The sequence below is a fragment of the Ranitomeya variabilis genome, chromosome 2 (assembly GCF_051348905.1).
Source record: "Ranitomeya variabilis isolate aRanVar5 chromosome 2, aRanVar5.hap1, whole genome shotgun sequence".
Classification (NCBI taxonomy): Eukaryota; Metazoa; Chordata; class Amphibia; order Anura; family Dendrobatidae; genus Ranitomeya; species Ranitomeya variabilis.
Genome location: NC_135233.1, coordinates 456,295,176 through 456,312,592, shown reverse-complemented (window position 1 = coordinate 456,312,592; position 17,417 = coordinate 456,295,176). Strand labels below are relative to the sequence as shown.

The 17,417-nt window shown below is 43.2% G+C and overlaps 1 protein-coding gene across 3 annotated transcripts in view; it reads left to right on the top strand.

Annotated features, from left to right (window-relative positions):
* PC (pyruvate carboxylase) overlaps window positions 1-17,417 on the top strand; it is a 473,285-nt gene that overhangs the window by 372,420 nt on the left and 83,448 nt on the right. For all 3 annotated transcript variants that reach the window (XM_077287356.1, XM_077287355.1, XM_077287354.1), the window contains exon 10: window positions 15,310-15,492. In XM_077287356.1, the coding sequence (XP_077143471.1) occupies window positions 15,310-15,492 (183 nt within the window). The remainder of the gene's footprint in view (window positions 1-15,309; window positions 15,493-17,417) is intronic.

Sequence of the window (17,417 nt, the reverse complement as noted above, 5' to 3'; positions counted from 1 at the left end):
TGCCCTCCCATGGAACATATTTACTACAAATATCCCACGACCCTTGTGGGTGCCCTCCCACGGAACATATTTACTGCAAATCTTCCAAAACTGGCCTCCCATTACAGATCCTGTGAAAAAGGTTCCACTATACCAACTTGGGGTCTCCATTGGGCAGTATTTTGGGGATAACGAAAATAGCACAATATACTGCACCACTGTGGTATAGCGGAACCTGTTAAATTTGTCCAAGCTTCTATCGAGAAGTTGCAGAATGAAGTGCGATAACAGCATAATATGAGTTGTTGATTTCTTCTGACAAGTTGCTATAAATTTTCTTCTTGCCATTAAAGAGACTTGAAAAGTTGCCTGACAACCCCTGTTGGAGCTATAATGGTGTCCATATTGCTTGTCATCTAGATTTCATAGAATGGATATAATTTAAGAAATGGCAAAAACAGACTGCTCGGCTTTACAGAACAGTGTTCTAAAGAAGCACTCCAGGATTTATTTACTTTGTAATCATTTTCTCAAGAAAATGGTTCGATGATAAAAATCTTACAAATTGCTTTATTCCTGTTATATCGGCTCACTTCTGTCCGTTCTCTTATACCATGTGTCTCACAATCTGACTGCCGAATTGCACAGCATCTTCATTGTGCAATGAAAGTCGGTTTCTCCATGTAATCCTGCAAGACTCCTGTCGGGGATCTTGTAGGGAGGCAAACATGCTGTCCACACTGAAGGCTCCATTTGGGCAGGCCAAATGAAAATTCACGTGGTCCATCTGAAGGAACTGTGCTTATGAAATACTGCGGCTTTTAGAAGAAAACAGTTTGATGGCTGCTATGGACTGAGCTGCACAGGAGACTAGTCAGACAGGCGGAACCCTGGCATCTTCTCTCCATCCGCTGACTTCAAGTGACTGATCTCTCCCTGCGTAAGTGTATAGGGAGAGACCTGTCACTCAAAGGGAGCAGACGAGGAGATGCCGCCAGGGACCAAGCCGCATGGGAGACTGTTCAAGCGGGTGGGTCCCTGGCAGCTTCTCCATGTCCGCTGCTGTTGGGTGACCAGTGTCTCTCTGCGAAAGTGGATAGGAAGAGATCTGTCACTCAAGGGAAGTGGGTGGGAAAAAGCCACCGTGGACCAGGTCACATGGGATACTAGTCGGACAGGCAGATCCAATGTAGTTTCTCCAAGCCCGCCTCCCTTGAGTGACTGGTCGCTCTCTGTCCATGTACGGAGGGAGAGACCTATCACTCCAAGGTAGCAGGCGAGGAGAATCTGCTGGGGACCTGCCTGTCCGACTAGTCTCCCAGTGGCTATTAAATTGTTTTTCTCTGGAATGCTGCAACATTTGGGAATTAAATCGTGATGAGCGAACGTGCTGGGATAAGGTGTTATCTGAGCATGCTCGTGTGCTAATGGAGTATCTTCGGCATGCTAGAATACTATGTTCGAGTCTCCGTGGCTGTATGATTGATACAAATACATCAGAGCTCCTGGCTCTAAAAGCTATATCTGTTTTCTGTTACATAGAGCAACAGTGAGGTGGAAAAGGCTGTATACTTATTTCCAAAGTGTGGAGAGAGGAAAAAGAATCTGCAGTCTTGGGGAGGGCCGAGGGAAAAAAAAATCACATGAGGCGAAAATCCGTGCAGGATAGAAGCTCTGCTTCTAGATACATGCAGACCTCACATCCAGCCTATATTACTGGGAGAGACCATCCCACAAGAGAAAAATCTGCAGCTTGGATCAGGATGCAAAATGTTGCATGAGGGGGTCTAAAAATGACTGAAGGAATGGAGATTGCAAACCAAAACTTAGTGGTTGTAAAATTATTATTTTTAATACCTCAAAGAAAAAGCATTCTTGCGTCTTTATAATTACTGTTGTATAAGGGTACTGCTGTAGTCTTCAGGTTTTTTGCATCATGAACAACCCCTTCATGTAAAAGCCAATGTGATCATCTGAGATTTCACCCTGGGGACCATAACGCCAATTTCTGGCTTATAAAAAAGAAAAGAAAAAAAGTGTTCAATGTAACTACCACAATGACACTGGAAACGCGATGGAATGTCCCATCTCACCTGTTGAATGAATGTTGCTAAGCAACCAGGGATATAAAAGATAATCTATCAAGGAAATCATGTCTGGCAATGTATAGCGAGACGAGTAATGCTGTAATGCGGCAGAGCAGCAAACAGTCGTGTTTAGAAGTAAATGGGATTAGAATTTCTTTTGAGGATAAATTCTCTTTTGCTTCCTTTTCCATGAATAAAGAAGAATTTCGGTAACGAGGAGAGTGTCAGATGTGGGACAGCCCCGACGATGGCTAGAAAGAGAATTTTACATGCTCTAGGCTTGCCTCATTGCGAATACTGGATTCCTGTCGGCTTTGAAGATGGTGCCTTTTATTTTGAGGATAGACAAGTCTACGAGTCGCTTCTGAGAAAACTCATTTCTTTGCTCCATTTTAGGGGAAATAATTCTTGTTTTGACGACACACAAGAAATGTTTTGTTGGAAGTAGATTAATTCACAAAAAATAAAAACTGGAGTCTGGCAACAACAAAAACAAAAATTAAGAGGAAATCTGGGTTAATTTTAGTTAAAACGGAGCGAACGTGCTGGGATAAGGTGTTATCAGAGTGTTCGGGTGCTAACCGAGTGTCTTCGATGTGCTCGAATAATATATTCGAGTCTCCGCGGCTGCATGTCTCATGGCTGTTAGGTAACCACAACATATGCAGGGATTGCAGAAACATAATAGTCCCTTCATGTGTTGCAGCTGTCGAACAGCCGCGAGACATGCAGCCTCGGGGACTCGAACATATTTTTCGAGAACGCTGAAGTCACTTGGTTAGCATCCGAGCATGGAGGGATAACTCCTTATCCGGTCACGTTCGCTCGTCATTAATCACTTGTATGTGTACATAACAATGTAGGATGGTGTGAACGGGTGCACAGTCTTTTCGAGTCCAAAGGCCATATTCTCATAATAACCCCTTCCTGTCATAGGGTGTGTTAATATGTCTTATGTTGAGTGTTGGCGTACAAAGCCGGCCCAGTCATTGAGCCCGTTTCACACACTGCAGATGCTGGCTGTGTTATACAGCCAGCATCTGTCTTGTAACTGTAGCAACCAGAGCTGACTGTAATCGATGCAGTTTAATCCCTTTTTAATGCTGCTTTAAATCTCTTGATGGCATCATCTGGGTGCCACGTTTCGAGCACCCACACCATGCCATCTTTGATGATATCGTGGAGTGTCAATGGGTTGATAATAGCAGTCATGGTCCTGCTGAAGGCTCCCATGGTTGCCATGTTGGTGCTCCTGTGAAGTAATTAAACATCGTACGCATCTCAAAATTCTGCCAATTATAAAAGCGTCAACCCTGATACAGCTCCATCAAAGGAAAAATGTGGATATAGTGGACAATAATGTGGATCTTATGAGCAACGGCTTTATATGTAAATTGACGTTTGGCCGGTCCTGCACAGCGGGGACTTGGGTTATGTACCTGACTATACCATTGAGGGTCTGGTTGGGACAGAATCACAGAATAGGGTAACACCACAAGAGAAATGCGAGAGGGTGAGAGCGATGGTATGGACACAACACCTAGAAGAGCCTTACAATCCGTGGCTCTGGTCACGTGGCTGGAGGAAAATTTCTTTCAGATGGCAAATCACTTTAGTGGAGGGACCACGGTACCTGGGCTGCACTTTGGGGAAGTAAAAAATCCTCAATGGTATAGAATAAAGGTTTTTATTACCCAACGCGTTTCGTTCCCGGACCGACACCTTTTTTTTTTTTAAGTAAAAAAACAAAGCAAATGTCACATTTGTTTTTTTTACCTTTAAAATGGAAGCAAAACACATTGCTATAATAAAAACCTTACTCTTATACCATTATGGATTCTCCATTTCCACAAGCGCAGCCCAGGTACCATGATTTCTCCACTAAAGTCTGTATCATTCCGTGTAGATTGGTAATTACGGTATATTCTCGGTTATTTTAGAATTTATCAATCTGATCTTCGTATCTCCAGCACAAAGTCGTATGATGGACATCTCGAAATCTCTCCATGCTTTAAGATCTGGGCATGTTTTTTTTTCACAGAAGACATATTTTTATGTCTGGTTCTTTGCCCAGCTGCAGTTGAAGCACACGTAGACTTCTGCGGCAGCTCCGGTGTTGCGCTTGTTGCTTGTGTGTATTTGCTGTACACCTCATTAACAGAACAGCTAATCTGACATTGCTACATCTCTGTAATCAAAGGAACAAATGTTGTTAGTTTAGAAAGATCTTTGGAAACGGGCTGACAGTAGAAGCTTCTTTCCTGACGGTGTCTTGTGTGGATGAATTACAGTCATTGCTGCTTGGAGAATATCCTAAAGCTCCAGCAGCCAGACCTCCAGTTCACAAGCTTTCTTTATCTAGTAATGCTATCCGTGGGAATATGAAATGTTACCCTTATCATAGAATTACATTGTTAATGTGTTTCTGCTACCTTCAGACCGTGATTTCAGCAGGCAGCAGGAAAGTAGCTCATAGGCAGACAGCGGGATATGTATTCGATGGAGCAAAAAAAAAAAAAAAGCCATGAAACTGACTCTTGCTAATGCGTTGAGGGGTGAAAACATCCAACCTGACCTTGCCATCAAGGAGCAAACCTTGCCCATGTCATAGCCAAATTCCATAAGAGCTCGAACAAACAATGGTATTGGAGAGTAGGTTTACTCCGCTAGCTCTAGCTTGCTGCCACAGTTCCTGATGGTCCCACACTTTCAAACTTTTCCATTCTTCAAACTTTCCATTCCCGATCTGACCTTGTCATCAAGGAGCAACCGTTGTCCGTTTCGTAGACTAGTTCCATCAGAGCTCAAACAAACAATGGGATTCGAAAGCAGGTTTACTCTGCTAGCTCCAAGCTTGCTGCCATGGTTCCTGATGGTCCCAAGCTTTCACGCTTTCTATTCCTGATCTAACCTTGCCATCAAGGAGCAAACCTTGCCCATTTCGTAGACTAGTTACATGAGAGCTTAAATAAACAATGGGGTTGGAGAGCAGGCTAACTCCACTAACTCTAAGCTTGCTGCCATGGTTCCTGATGGTCCCACTCTTTCAAACTTTCCATTCCTGATTTGACCTTGCCATCAGGGATAAAACCTTGCCCATTTCGTAAACTAGTTCCATGAGAACTCGAACAAACAATAGAAATTGAGAGCAGGTTGACTCCACTAGCCCTAAGCTTACTTTCATGGTTCTTGATGGTCCCACACTTACAAACTTTCCATACCCAACATGGCAGTTTTTGACATCCTAGAGCAAGCTGCTTCTTGAATGCACACTTTGCCATTTATTGGCATTATGACACTTATTTATTAATTCGTTGTATCCTCCTTCAATTGGTGTGGACACTATCTTAGGTTTTAGGGCAAGGCTACATTAGATCACAGCTGGTCAAAAAAATTCTTCTTACATTCATCACCTTGAAGGAGAACTATCCAGAGAGCATATTATTTTGGAAAAAAAAACCTTTACCCCAGTCCTCTACAGCCAGAACTTCCTGCCATTTTTCTTTGATGAAGCCCACTTCAGACTGTTTGGGACATCTGGATGAATACATCACTAGAAGATAAGGTGAGCACTGCCATAATTCCTGTGTCTTGCTAACAGTAAAGTATCCTGAGACTATTCATGTGTGGGGGCTTTTAATCCATGGAGGGGGCTTCCTCACTATTTTGCCTAAAAGCACTGCCATGAATAAAGAATGGGATGTAAATATCCTCCAAGAGCAACTTCTCCCAACCATCCATGAGCAATTTGGTGATGAAGATTGCTAATACCAGCATGATAGAAACCATGTCACAAGGCAAAAGTGATAACTAAGTGGCTCGGTGAACAAAATAATTTAAATTTTGGCCAGGAAACTCCCCAGATCCCTTTGAAAACCTGTGCTTAATCCTCAGAAAATGGGTGGACAAACAAAAACATAGAAAATGTTATCAACTCCAACCACTGATTAGGTAAGAATGGGTTGTCGTCAGTCAGGATTTGACCCAGAAGCTAAAATCCATCTGCCAGGGCGAAGGGCTGAAGTCTTGAAAAATAAGTGTCAACACTGTAAATATTGAGTCTGTCCATAAACTTGATGTATTTGTCTATAAAACTTTAAAACTTAAGAAATGCTAATAATTGTATGTCAGTAACCAGTGAAACATCCAATGAAAAGTTCTACTGTGAAAACGAAAATTTGTGGCAGTCTCAAAACTTTTGACCACAACTGTACATGGTTTTACAGCCTAAAGATCTGTGTACCTCGCTCAAGTTCTGCATTTTCTTTGAACACCCATTTTTAATTTGCATGTTTGTAGTCTAATGTAGTCTTGCGTAAAAGAGATCATCTATAACTCGGGTTGGCAATGGAAGGCTTAAAGTTAATTAAATCTCCCTTGAAAATATGTGCATTCATCATTTTGTATCCTAGATATGCTCTGTGATTGCAAATGATGCCGCAGTTATGAGTTTAGATCTTTGATTTGTTAAGACACCATATTAATTGGTTTGACACTGTGTTAATGTGCTGGAAGCAGGGAACGATCTTCGGTAATATCTCCTGAATGTAGGTCACAACATTTCTTCTGTCCATTTCACGAAAGAGAAACCGGGACATTGTCGCTAATTAATGCTCGATGGATATTGCTTTGCCTTTGTGACTTCAGCTGAGCTGGTTTTTAGGTCTAGGTCCACTTCGTGGAGTGAAGTCTTCGGCCATGAGACATCAGCCTCTACTCAAGTCCATCATGGTGCATCAAAGAAAACCCAATGGCAGATGATGTCTTTGCGTCAACTAGACTCGCGACAGGACCCTCCATTGACCTGGTTCTACTCTACGGGAGGTGGATAATAGAAGCTGTGTTCATGATTGCTAGGAGGACAACCTATTCTTACTGCGACATAGATGTTCATGGTTTCTGTGTGACATAAAGGGGGTGTCCACACCCCAAAAAAAACATAAATGAGCATAAGAAAATTTACTGACTATTAGGTATCCGTTCCAGTCTCTAATTTAGCGGTTCCATTTCCATAGTTGTGCTCTACACGAAAGTATCTCCCTTGTTGGCACTTGACCATGATGTGCGTGGAGGAGCACTTCTGACTGCGGATTCGAACAGCTGAGCCAGCCCCCTTCTCTGTCTATGCATTGGCTATAAGAGCGAAAAGGAGACTTGCTTGGCTACTGGAATGAACCAGCTAGTCTCCTCCGCACCTTGCTCTGATCTCATGCCGACACATAGAGCTCTCTCTGTTGTTGAGCAAGGGAACGGAAGTGGAGTTGTCAAACCTATCGACTGAGGGCACTATTAATTTCTGCAGCTAAGCTGGCCCCTTCTCTATGCATTGGCTCTGAGAAAGGAGGAGACTTGCTTATCTGTTAAAATGAGGCAATCGGCCAGCCCCCTTGGCAAACATCACTGGTCTCCTGCTGAGAAATTGAACTCTCCAATGTATCCCTCACAGAACAGGAAGTGGAGTTTCTGAACCGAGCCACCAGCCGATCCCTGTGGATGGAGGGTCTCCACTGTCTATGTATGGGCTGAAAAAAAGGAGACTTTAAGTCAGCCGCCGACTTTTTCATACAGCAACGGTCTCATGCTAACATGCACGGGACCATAAGCGGGAAGTCGAATGGCCAAACCTGGGATAAAATAAAAGTAATAACCGATGGCCCTTCCGATTGCTAAGTTTAACATCTGAGCCAGCCTCCTTCTCTGCTATGTATTGGCTGTGAGTGAGAAGGAGGCTTGCTCAGCTGTTGTAATTAGCCAGTAAGCATGTCCATTTGACACTCCGCACTGGTCTCATGCCAACACGCCTAGGACCAGAAGCAGAAAGTGGAGTGGCAAAACTGGGGATAAGATCAGAAACGTAACCACCGATTGCACTTCTGATTGCTAATTTTAACACCTGAGCCAGCCCCCTTCTAGGCTTCTTTAGCCATTCAAATGAGCCAGTCAGCCAGCCCCTCCGTTCATAGCACTAGTCCATGCGGACAAAAGGGAAATCTCTAATAAAACAATAAGGGCTGTTGTTGAACTGGTGATTGAAGCAGATCTCTTTCGATCGAGGCAGTTGGCATAATTGAACCATACTGAGTTATAGAACTTTTTTCACCATATGACCCCTTTAATTAGAACTTAGTTGCAATGGCCTGTAGACTAGCGTAGTGCTAATTGTTTTCTCCTGCAGTGCTCTCGTGACTTAAAATATGTAAGGAAGCGGGTAGTATCACTCTTTGGCCCTGCAGAGGCATCACGGGCTTGGGGCTCATTCAGATGTCTGAATTTTTCCATGTACAAGAAAAACGGACCTATTGTTTTTTCAGATCAGACTCTGATCAATATTTTTCTCAATTTTGTCAGTCCATGAAAATCTACCGCACTCGGATGTCATCCAAGTGCAGTCTGCATTTTTTCACGGACTCATAGACTTGCATTGCCAAAAAATCACGGGCATGTGAATGACCCCCGTAGACCATCACAACTACCCGTGAAAACCATGGATAACACTTGTACGCGAAGATTGGATGTCTGAATGAGGCCTTAGCCAATGCTTCAGCTTAATGCTAGTCATTTTTTCTTAGCACGTTTGGACTATGCAAATTTTTTTCATCCAAAACGATCTAATTGAAACTAAAGTGTATCAATAAAATAAGAGTGAATAACATTTGAAGGTGTTGGGCCAAACCTGCCCTGAATATAAAGGATTGATCATGAATGGAGAAGTGTGCGCCGCACCCTATTTGTCCTCCTTGGCGGTGTGATTGTACTGTTTTGTTAGACTCCCGCCTTGTGCTGCATAAGCGTTCTATAAACTAAACTTTCCAGCCCTCAAACAGATTTAGACTTTTTACACTAAACGTTTTTCTTCAATAAGATCTGTACAAGTAGGGAGCAGTTAGATCGGAGCAGCTACTCAAAGAAAACCGTTTTGTCAGCCAAACCCCGGCTATGGTGAAGCAAGATGTATGCTTGTTCTCTAAAAATGGAGTTTGGGAATTATTCACATTCTTCAGCAGAAGTAACCAAATTCTTCAAAGTGTTCCTTCAGTTTATTTTTTCTTCTGGATGTTAAAAAAGACTCGGAGCCGACTCGGTTCTGTTTTGTTACTTTGTGTTTGTTTGTATATTTCTGCATGCAGCTTCCAGCCGGCTTTAGGATAGACCGTTGTGGTCCCGGTGATGCATCTTTTCTGTAAATTTATATTACAAAAATGGGGAAGGGAACAAACAACTGTTTTGAGCTCATTCCTATCATTGTAAGGTGCTTTTCACCCCCAAAATTTGTTTTATTAAAGGGAACCTCACAAATCTCCAACTTCATTTTAAAGTGAATTTCTCAGGTTTTTGCTACCCCATCAGAGCAGAATGAAGATAGGACAGAGACTCTGATTCCAGTGATGTATCACTTACTAGGCTACTTACTGTAGTTTGTAAATGGCAGGGGTTTTTTTTTCTGCTGCAGATGTAGCAGTTCTCTGAATGCTGAGCTCTGTATAATCCCGCCCACACCACTGATTGGCTGGCTGATTTCTGTGTACACTGTGTGTAGGCAGAAAGCTGCCAATCAGTGGTGGGGGCGGGATTATACAAAGTTCGTAAATAAGAAGGACTATATGGTAACAGGTTTATTAGTCCTTCAGGGATAATCTTCTGCTGATAAACCTGTGGGTTTTTTTATCAAAGCTGTCACAAGCAGCCCAGTATGTGACATATCACTGGACAGAGTCTCTGCCACCACATTATGCTGCTCTCAGATTAGGTGGTAAAAACCTGGTAATAGATTCCCTTTAAAGTTGCCGTCTGTGTTTTATTTGATTTCTTTAAAAAAAAATACAACTGGACCTACTGGCCACCTTGTCAGAAGTCAGATCACTGCGGACCTTCTTCCACCTTCAAAGTCCCCTGCGCCTTTTCTGATTAGTAAGATATATGCGACACGCATGATGTCCTAGTGGTGTATTAATACGTAGGAGATGTCACAATGATCTCGTCTGATGGCAACGGTCTATCAGCATGGCCACAGGACCGGTTTTCTGTAACTCCTTTTACTCTACTCGATTAGCTGATAAGGACCGCCCACTGGACTCCTAAGCATAGGAAATACAGGAATTAACGGTGTTGCGGCTGTCAAACAGACACGAGACATGTAGTTGTGGGGACTAGAACATATTATTCGAGTATGCCGAAGACACTCAGTTAGCATCTGAACATGCTCAGATAACACCATATCCCAGCACGCTCGCTCATCAATAGTCTCCGCGATTTTGCATGGACCGCCGACGTGTTATCCCTGAAAAACCGACGCCTTTATAGAGGAAGATCTCTAATGCAGCATATAGAAGAGTATACCTGGACCAAGTCCATCCATATATCACATGGACCGTCTTTCCGTTGTATGGACTGTATGTAATACGACCGTTTCCCTGCAGCCGTCACCGAGGGTAAAAAAAAAAAAAAAGTGCTGATGGGGGCGCAAATTCTTCCACTAGTAATAGGTGATCATAGAGGGTTTCTGAGTTTGCTAAAATCCCTTTAACCTAATCAAACCTTTGAGACATCTTCTTATGTCTGCGAAACTGTTCTTGGAGTTAGACTTTTATTAGAATGTAATGAAGGCCCCTCGGCTTTTTTTTTTAATCCAAATTACCGTATAAATTATGGCAAAAATAATTAAAAAAATAACTTGGTAATCCTTACCTATCCGAGGAACCTCTCGTTTTATTGCTCCTGAAGTTGAGTGATTTAAGTAGGGAACGTCATCCGGTGCTACATTAGGGCTTATTATTATCATTACCTGTCCTGAATTATTCATGCCCTATCACAAGAAGCTCGGGCATTACTATTAATTATCCTGCAGTTAATATCTTTATAGCTTTTCTCCGACAAGCGTCAAACTCCACTAAGCCCCTGTGCCAGAAGGTTCCACCTTTCCAAACACGGCAAGAAGCAAAAAATGAAGAAACTTTAATTAGTCTATGCCTGGTTAGAAGAGAGATACCTCGGCGTGACAGCTCCTGCTTCTTTTAGCGCCCATCCTGTATATTTCAGTGTAAACCCCTTTCATGCAAAGACATTAATGAGGTTTTCCAGACAGTTACAAATGGGCTGAATGCATGTTCAAGATTATATTTATTCATCCTTCAAAGTCCCTGCCGCAGCCCTCCATCAGTTCTCTGGTTTCCCTTCTGCAGCCCTCCGTCTGTTCTCTGGTTTCCCTGCCGCAGCCCACCGTCGGTTCTTTGGTTTCCCTGCCGCGGCCCTCCTTCGGTTCTCTAGTTTCCCTGCCGTGGCCCTCCATCGGTTCTCTAGTTTCCCTGCCGCAGCCCTCCGTCTGTTCTCTGGTTTCCCTGCCGCAGCCCTCCGTCGGTTCTTTGGTTTCCCTGCTGCGGCCCTCCGTCGGTTCTGTAGTTTCTCTGATGCGGCCCTCCTTCAGTTCTCTAGTTTCCCTGCCGCGGCCCTCCGTTGGTTCTCTAGTTTCCCTGCCACGGCCCTCCGTCGGTTCTCTAGTTTCCCTGCTGCGGCCCTCTGTCGGTTCTCTAGTTTCACTGCCTCAGCCCTACGTCGGTTCTCTAGTTTCCCTGCTGCGGCCCTCCTTTGGTTCTCTAGTTTCCCTGCTGCGGCCCTCCGTCGGTTCTCTATTTTCCCTGCTGCGGCCCTCCGTCAGTTCTCTAGTTTCCCTTCCCCGGCCCTCCGTCGGTTCTCTAGTTTCCCTTCCCCGGCCTTCCGTCGGTTCTCTAGTTTCCCTGCCGCAGCCCTCCGTCGGTTCTGTAGTTTCTCTGCCGCGGCCCTCCGTTGGTTCTCTAGTTTCCCTGCTGCGGCCCTCCTTCGGTTCTCTAGTTTCCCTGCTGCGGCCCTCCGTCGGTTCTGTAGCTTCCCTGCCACGGCCATCCTTTGGTTCTCTAGTTTCCCTGCCGTGGCCCTCCTTTGGTTCTCTAGTTTCCCTGCCGCGGCCCTCTGTCGGTTCTCTAGTTTCCCTGCCTCAGCCTTCCATCGGTTCTCTGGTTTCCCACCGGTTCCTTTTTTTTCTTTCAAAAAGCTTTGGTGTTGACATGGAGGCAGCTGTTGGGGGTCAATCTTGCATAAAAAGAACAGCGGCAAAATAGTAATTTGTTTCCGATCCTTTAATGGACAGGTTAATTGTTGTATGTTTAAAACGAAGATTTAGGGTCACTAAACAAATTAGCTGGCAACGTAGGGTCGTAAAAGACTCGTTCAGCCATTCCTTTTTGGCCTCAAAGAGAGGGTGCACGGAGGGTTGACCAAGTAGTGGCAGGAGCAGACCTCAGTGACAGCGCTCATCTCTGGACCACGCTGCAGTGTATACTGGTGCTATATAAGGTACTTTTTTATACAATCTCCATACAGCTAAAAAATTATCAGTTTAGAATGAAATTTGAATGTAGGTAAAAATAGGGGAGTATACAATATGTTCTCCACATGAATGACAACCATTGGGTGGTCATAGAAACCTGTGCAGTAGCATTGATTTCTCATGACAGAGTAGTGAGAACTAAGGGGTAAAGATTCTCCTTGTTGAGAGTCAAGTGCCTAGTTGGTGTAGGGAGACTATTAGGCCATGGGATGCGTCTTCCCTGGTGATTTAGATTTGAAGAGGCTTATTTTGGACAAATGTGAAATCATGTATTTAAAAGCTATTCACACATATCGGTGTATTTTGAGCCAAGATCAAAGGTAATGAAGGACACATTCATATGAGTTTTGGAAAATGAAAATTAAAGGGTGATCATTTAAGCAGAGGATGGATGATAACTTGACTGGTGGGGTCCCAGGGGTTAGGAATCTGCAAATGTTCAGCTCTTCAAATCTTGAGAACGGAGTCTGAAATTCCCAGTGGGAGTGTGCCATCGCTGCACCACTCCATTCATTCACTGTGGGACTACTATAGCTAGCAGAGTGCAATGGTCAGATATCTCCAGCAGTGGATGGATCAATGGTCTGCGTGCATAGCCATTAGCCAATTCGACTAGGTATTTCAGATTTTCCTTCTTGGGATCGTTTGGGCATTTCAGAGTCCCGTTCTTGGGATCTTTTAGGCATTTCAGAGCCTCCATCTTGGGATCATTTCGGCGTTTTCAGGGCCTTTTTCTTGGGATTGTTTAGGCATTTCAGAGCCTCCTTCTTGGGATCATTTGGTCATTTCAGGGCCTTTTTCTTGGGATCATTTAGGCATTTAAGAGCCTCCTTCTTGGTCGTTTGGGCATTTCAGAGCCTCCTTGGGATCATTTAGGCATTTCAGTCTCCTTCTTGGGATCATTTAGGTATTTCAGAGCCTCCTTCTTGGGATCATTTGGGCATTTCACAGCCTTTTTCATGGGATCGTTTAGGCATTTCAGTGGCTCCGTCTTGGGATCATTTAGCCATTTCAGTGCCTCCTTCTTGGGATCATTTAGGCATTTCAGTGCCTCCTTCTTGGGATCATTTAGGCATTTCAGAGCCTTCTTCTTGGGATCATTTAGGCATTTCAGAGCCTCCTTCTTGAGATCATTTAGGCATTTCAGAGCCTCCTCCTTGGTCGTTTGGGCATTTCAGAGCCTTTTTCTTGGGATTGTTTAGGCATTTCAGAGCCTCCTTCTTGGGATTGTTTGGTGTCTCTACAGTTGGACAGATATTTTAGATCTTTCCCCTGATCCCTGTGGACACAAGTGCAATACATGGCATGGTTATGTTATAACCGAAGTCCATTGACTGTACCACCACTGACCTACAGATGCTGCAGGAGGGTACATCATTTGCACGTTCCAGTAATGGTTTTACCGTATTTGGAACATTTCGATCGACAAATTATTAAATCAGGTTATTAAAGCGGTCTTCAGACTTGACGTGCACATATTATGTAACCATAGGAATGAATAAAAAGTCTATCAAGCTTATTAGAAGCGAGACCGTAGAAGTGTCACACGACATGCAATGCTAGTTTAAGACATCGCTATGGTTACAGCTTTGATTTGCATACACAATTGATATGCTCCTTATTCAAAGTGTGTGCAAGGACGGTATTATGGCACGTACCGCGTGTTTGCCGGAGGGGGTGATGCCACACATCAGTTTAGCTGACAAACTATATATACGAAAAGCGAAGCTACCAAGTGGTTAATCGGCTCTTGTGGGTGCTCCGTTCTGTAATCTTTATTTAGCCGTGCCGCTCGCTCTTGTCATTGTTCTCCAATCTTAACTGCACTTCAGAAGCCGTGGCTGTAGGATCCATAAATCATGTGTTTTTGGAGTATATGGCTTTGTCAAACACTCCAGCACCGTATAACCATGTGCCTGCTTGTATTGTTCTGTAAGATAACATTTCTTTTCCCGGTTTCTGAAATCTGAACGTTTCTATCTAGCGTTTGTGATGTGGATGAGTCGACTTTAGCGCCACTTTCTAAGGATATTGTCTCTTTAGTAATTTGCAGAAATTCTTGAATGAGATGTTCCCTTTGCCCATGTCCCTCAAGCTACATGTCACAAGCTGGCTTTTATGTCCCCTGAAAGGCTTATGATATGGTTACCTTTTTATTTTTTTTCCTAAACCCTTCTTAAAGACAACCTGTCACTTGCTATCAATATGTCAATTGTTTTACCTATAGTAAAATATATATAAAGTATATATATATAAAGTATAGTAAATGCCGATGTTCTCCTGAATTTGGCATTGTTTATTTTTGGGGGTTTTGTTCCTTTCTATTCCAAAGATATGGCCAACTCTTTATGTAAATTAATTCTTGTTTTCCAAGCGGGTGTAGTCTACAATAAGACACCTACAGATAAGCGTTTAGGGCCACACCCACTTGGCAAAAAAAACACCATTGGAGGAAAACCTCCACTAAACTCAAAAAAAACACCAGAACACAGGCATGCTTACCTGTTCAAGGCCTCCAACAATTGCACACCCACTTGGCTAATAAGACTGTGTACATAAAAAATATGTAGACATATCTCAGGAATGGAGAGGCGGAAAACCACCACCAGATTCAGGAAAACTGTTTAAATTGGATGATAGTTTCACGTTTAGAAAAAGTGGCTTATGAGAAGTGGCTCATAAGTGGAGAAAGAAGCAACATTTTCTGTTAAGATATATTACAAAGTTTTTTCTTTTCGCTTACACTATTGATTTATGCCAAGTTTGTGACCATGTAAGCCTCCATAGGACGTGCAGATTATAAAAGAATTGAGACTGAGTGTTGTATGATTTCTTCCTTTCCATTAATCTTGATGTTTTCGAATTTCCTTTTTCCTGACACAGGTGTTCCGGAGCGGTGAAGGTATGGGCATCCGACTGGACAGTGCATCGGCCTTCCAAGGTGCTGTGATATCCCCCCACTATGACTCCCTACTTGTCAAGGTCATTGCGCACGGGAAAGATCAGCAGGTGGCAGCTACAAAAATGAGCCGAGCCCTGGCAGAATTTCGAATCCGCGGAGTGAAGGTAGGATAGACCTAGCGCCCAGCTTGGATGTCATTTTATTTTTCTCTTTTTCAATTATGACTAATAAGTTGTCTGGAAACCCAGAGGACTGGCCCTGCTGTAAGAAAGCGGTTATATATAAATGCAGAAAAGCCATCAGTGAATCATGAAGGTGTTTCACACAGGCACAACTTATTTTCAAAGGTCGTTTTAGAAAAGTGCGTAATAACCGAGGAGGCAACTAAGTGACGGCTCAATACTATGTATCCTACCTGGAAAATGGGATGTGGCTGTCTAGTGGATTAACATAGAAATGGTCACAGCCATATCATTTCTGAGCATTTTCCACTTCTTATGGTGCCCAGCCTTCCCCGTTGCCATCCTTTCTTCCCTCCCCAATTTTTCTTTGAATTAAATATTTTTCTTTGGATCACAAATATTGTACAACAACCAATCACCCGCACTAATTCATACCCTATAAGAACTGGATCCCACAAATTTTATTAAAGATTCTCCAAAAATAACAAGATGAGCTTTTAAGCGCCCAGTACTTGCCTCTCCGCTGTTCCCTGGGCTGTGTTGACTGGCTACTGCTTTAGTTTTGGCGTCACCACTGCAGCCTATCACCGCACTTTGCAACAGTACGGAGCCCATTGATTGTCAGCAGCGCTTATGTGCAGTAAACCCTCCATCGCCTGTAACCAATGCATTCAAATTCGGAAGAATCGATACTCACTATAATTCTTAACTTCATCGGTTCCTGGCATTTGACCATTCCCTTCTGGTCTCTTGTTTCTTGTGCCCATCTTGACATACTGAAAATGGCCAACTCTTCCAAGAACTGGTCGCACTGGTTACCGGTCTGAGATAGTAATTGTTTCCGGCCATTGACAGTGTATCAAGACCGCACCAGGAAGTAGAGACCGGTAGCGACTACCGGGTCATCCTGGGAATGGAAGCTTTGGAGGACCTATGAAGGTGAGTTGTCTCATTTTATACTAGTCCCAGTCCCTAATATATTCATAGGCTGTACTACACCGTAAAGGACCAGATTAGCAAATATTACCGTGAATATGTTCATTGACATAGGAGAGCTCCAGTGTGTTTTTTTGGATCCCAGAATCGAGTATTTCACAGTAATATCCAAAGACTTAGGCCAAATAATACTTCTCAATATAATGTAGTATATTTGCTAGAAATAAAATGAAGATTTCCTTCTCTACAAAGTACAAAAAAAAAATTCCACCATTGCTTAAGGGATAGAAAATCCCTTCAGCCTTGTCCAGTCATCCTTCCAAAATATTAATGATCCTACTGAGCCTTCTAGTGATCTAAAATGTTAAGATCCTTACTGGCGGAGGTCCGCTCCGATTACCCTGCAGCAAAAGGACACAAGCTGCGAATGATTGGTTTTTCGAAGTCACAGCCCTAAAGTTTGTCATACCCTGTGCTTGTCGCTTTGTCATAAAAGACAGATATTCGTATTCTCCTGAGTGAATACATGTGTTTTACGATATACTTGCATCCTGGGGATGGGGCACATTTAGGTAAGAATTTTAGATTGTTTTTGTCTCTGTGTTATTCCTCCTGGAAATAATAATAATAATAATAATAATAATCATAATAATCATAATTTTTATTTATATAGCGCCAACATATTCCGCAGCGCTTTACAACTTAGAGGGGACTTGTACAGACAATAGACATTACAGCATAACAGAAATCACAGTTCAAAACAGATACCAGGAGGAATGAGGGCCCTGCTCGCAAGCTTACAAACTATGAGGAAAAGGGGAGACACGAGAGGTGGATAGTAACAATTGCTTTAGTTATTTGGACCAGCCATAGTGTAAGGCTCATGTAAAGCTGCATGAACCAGTTAACTGCCTAAGTATGTAACAGTACAGACACAGAGTGCTATTAACTGCATAAAGTGTATGAGAACA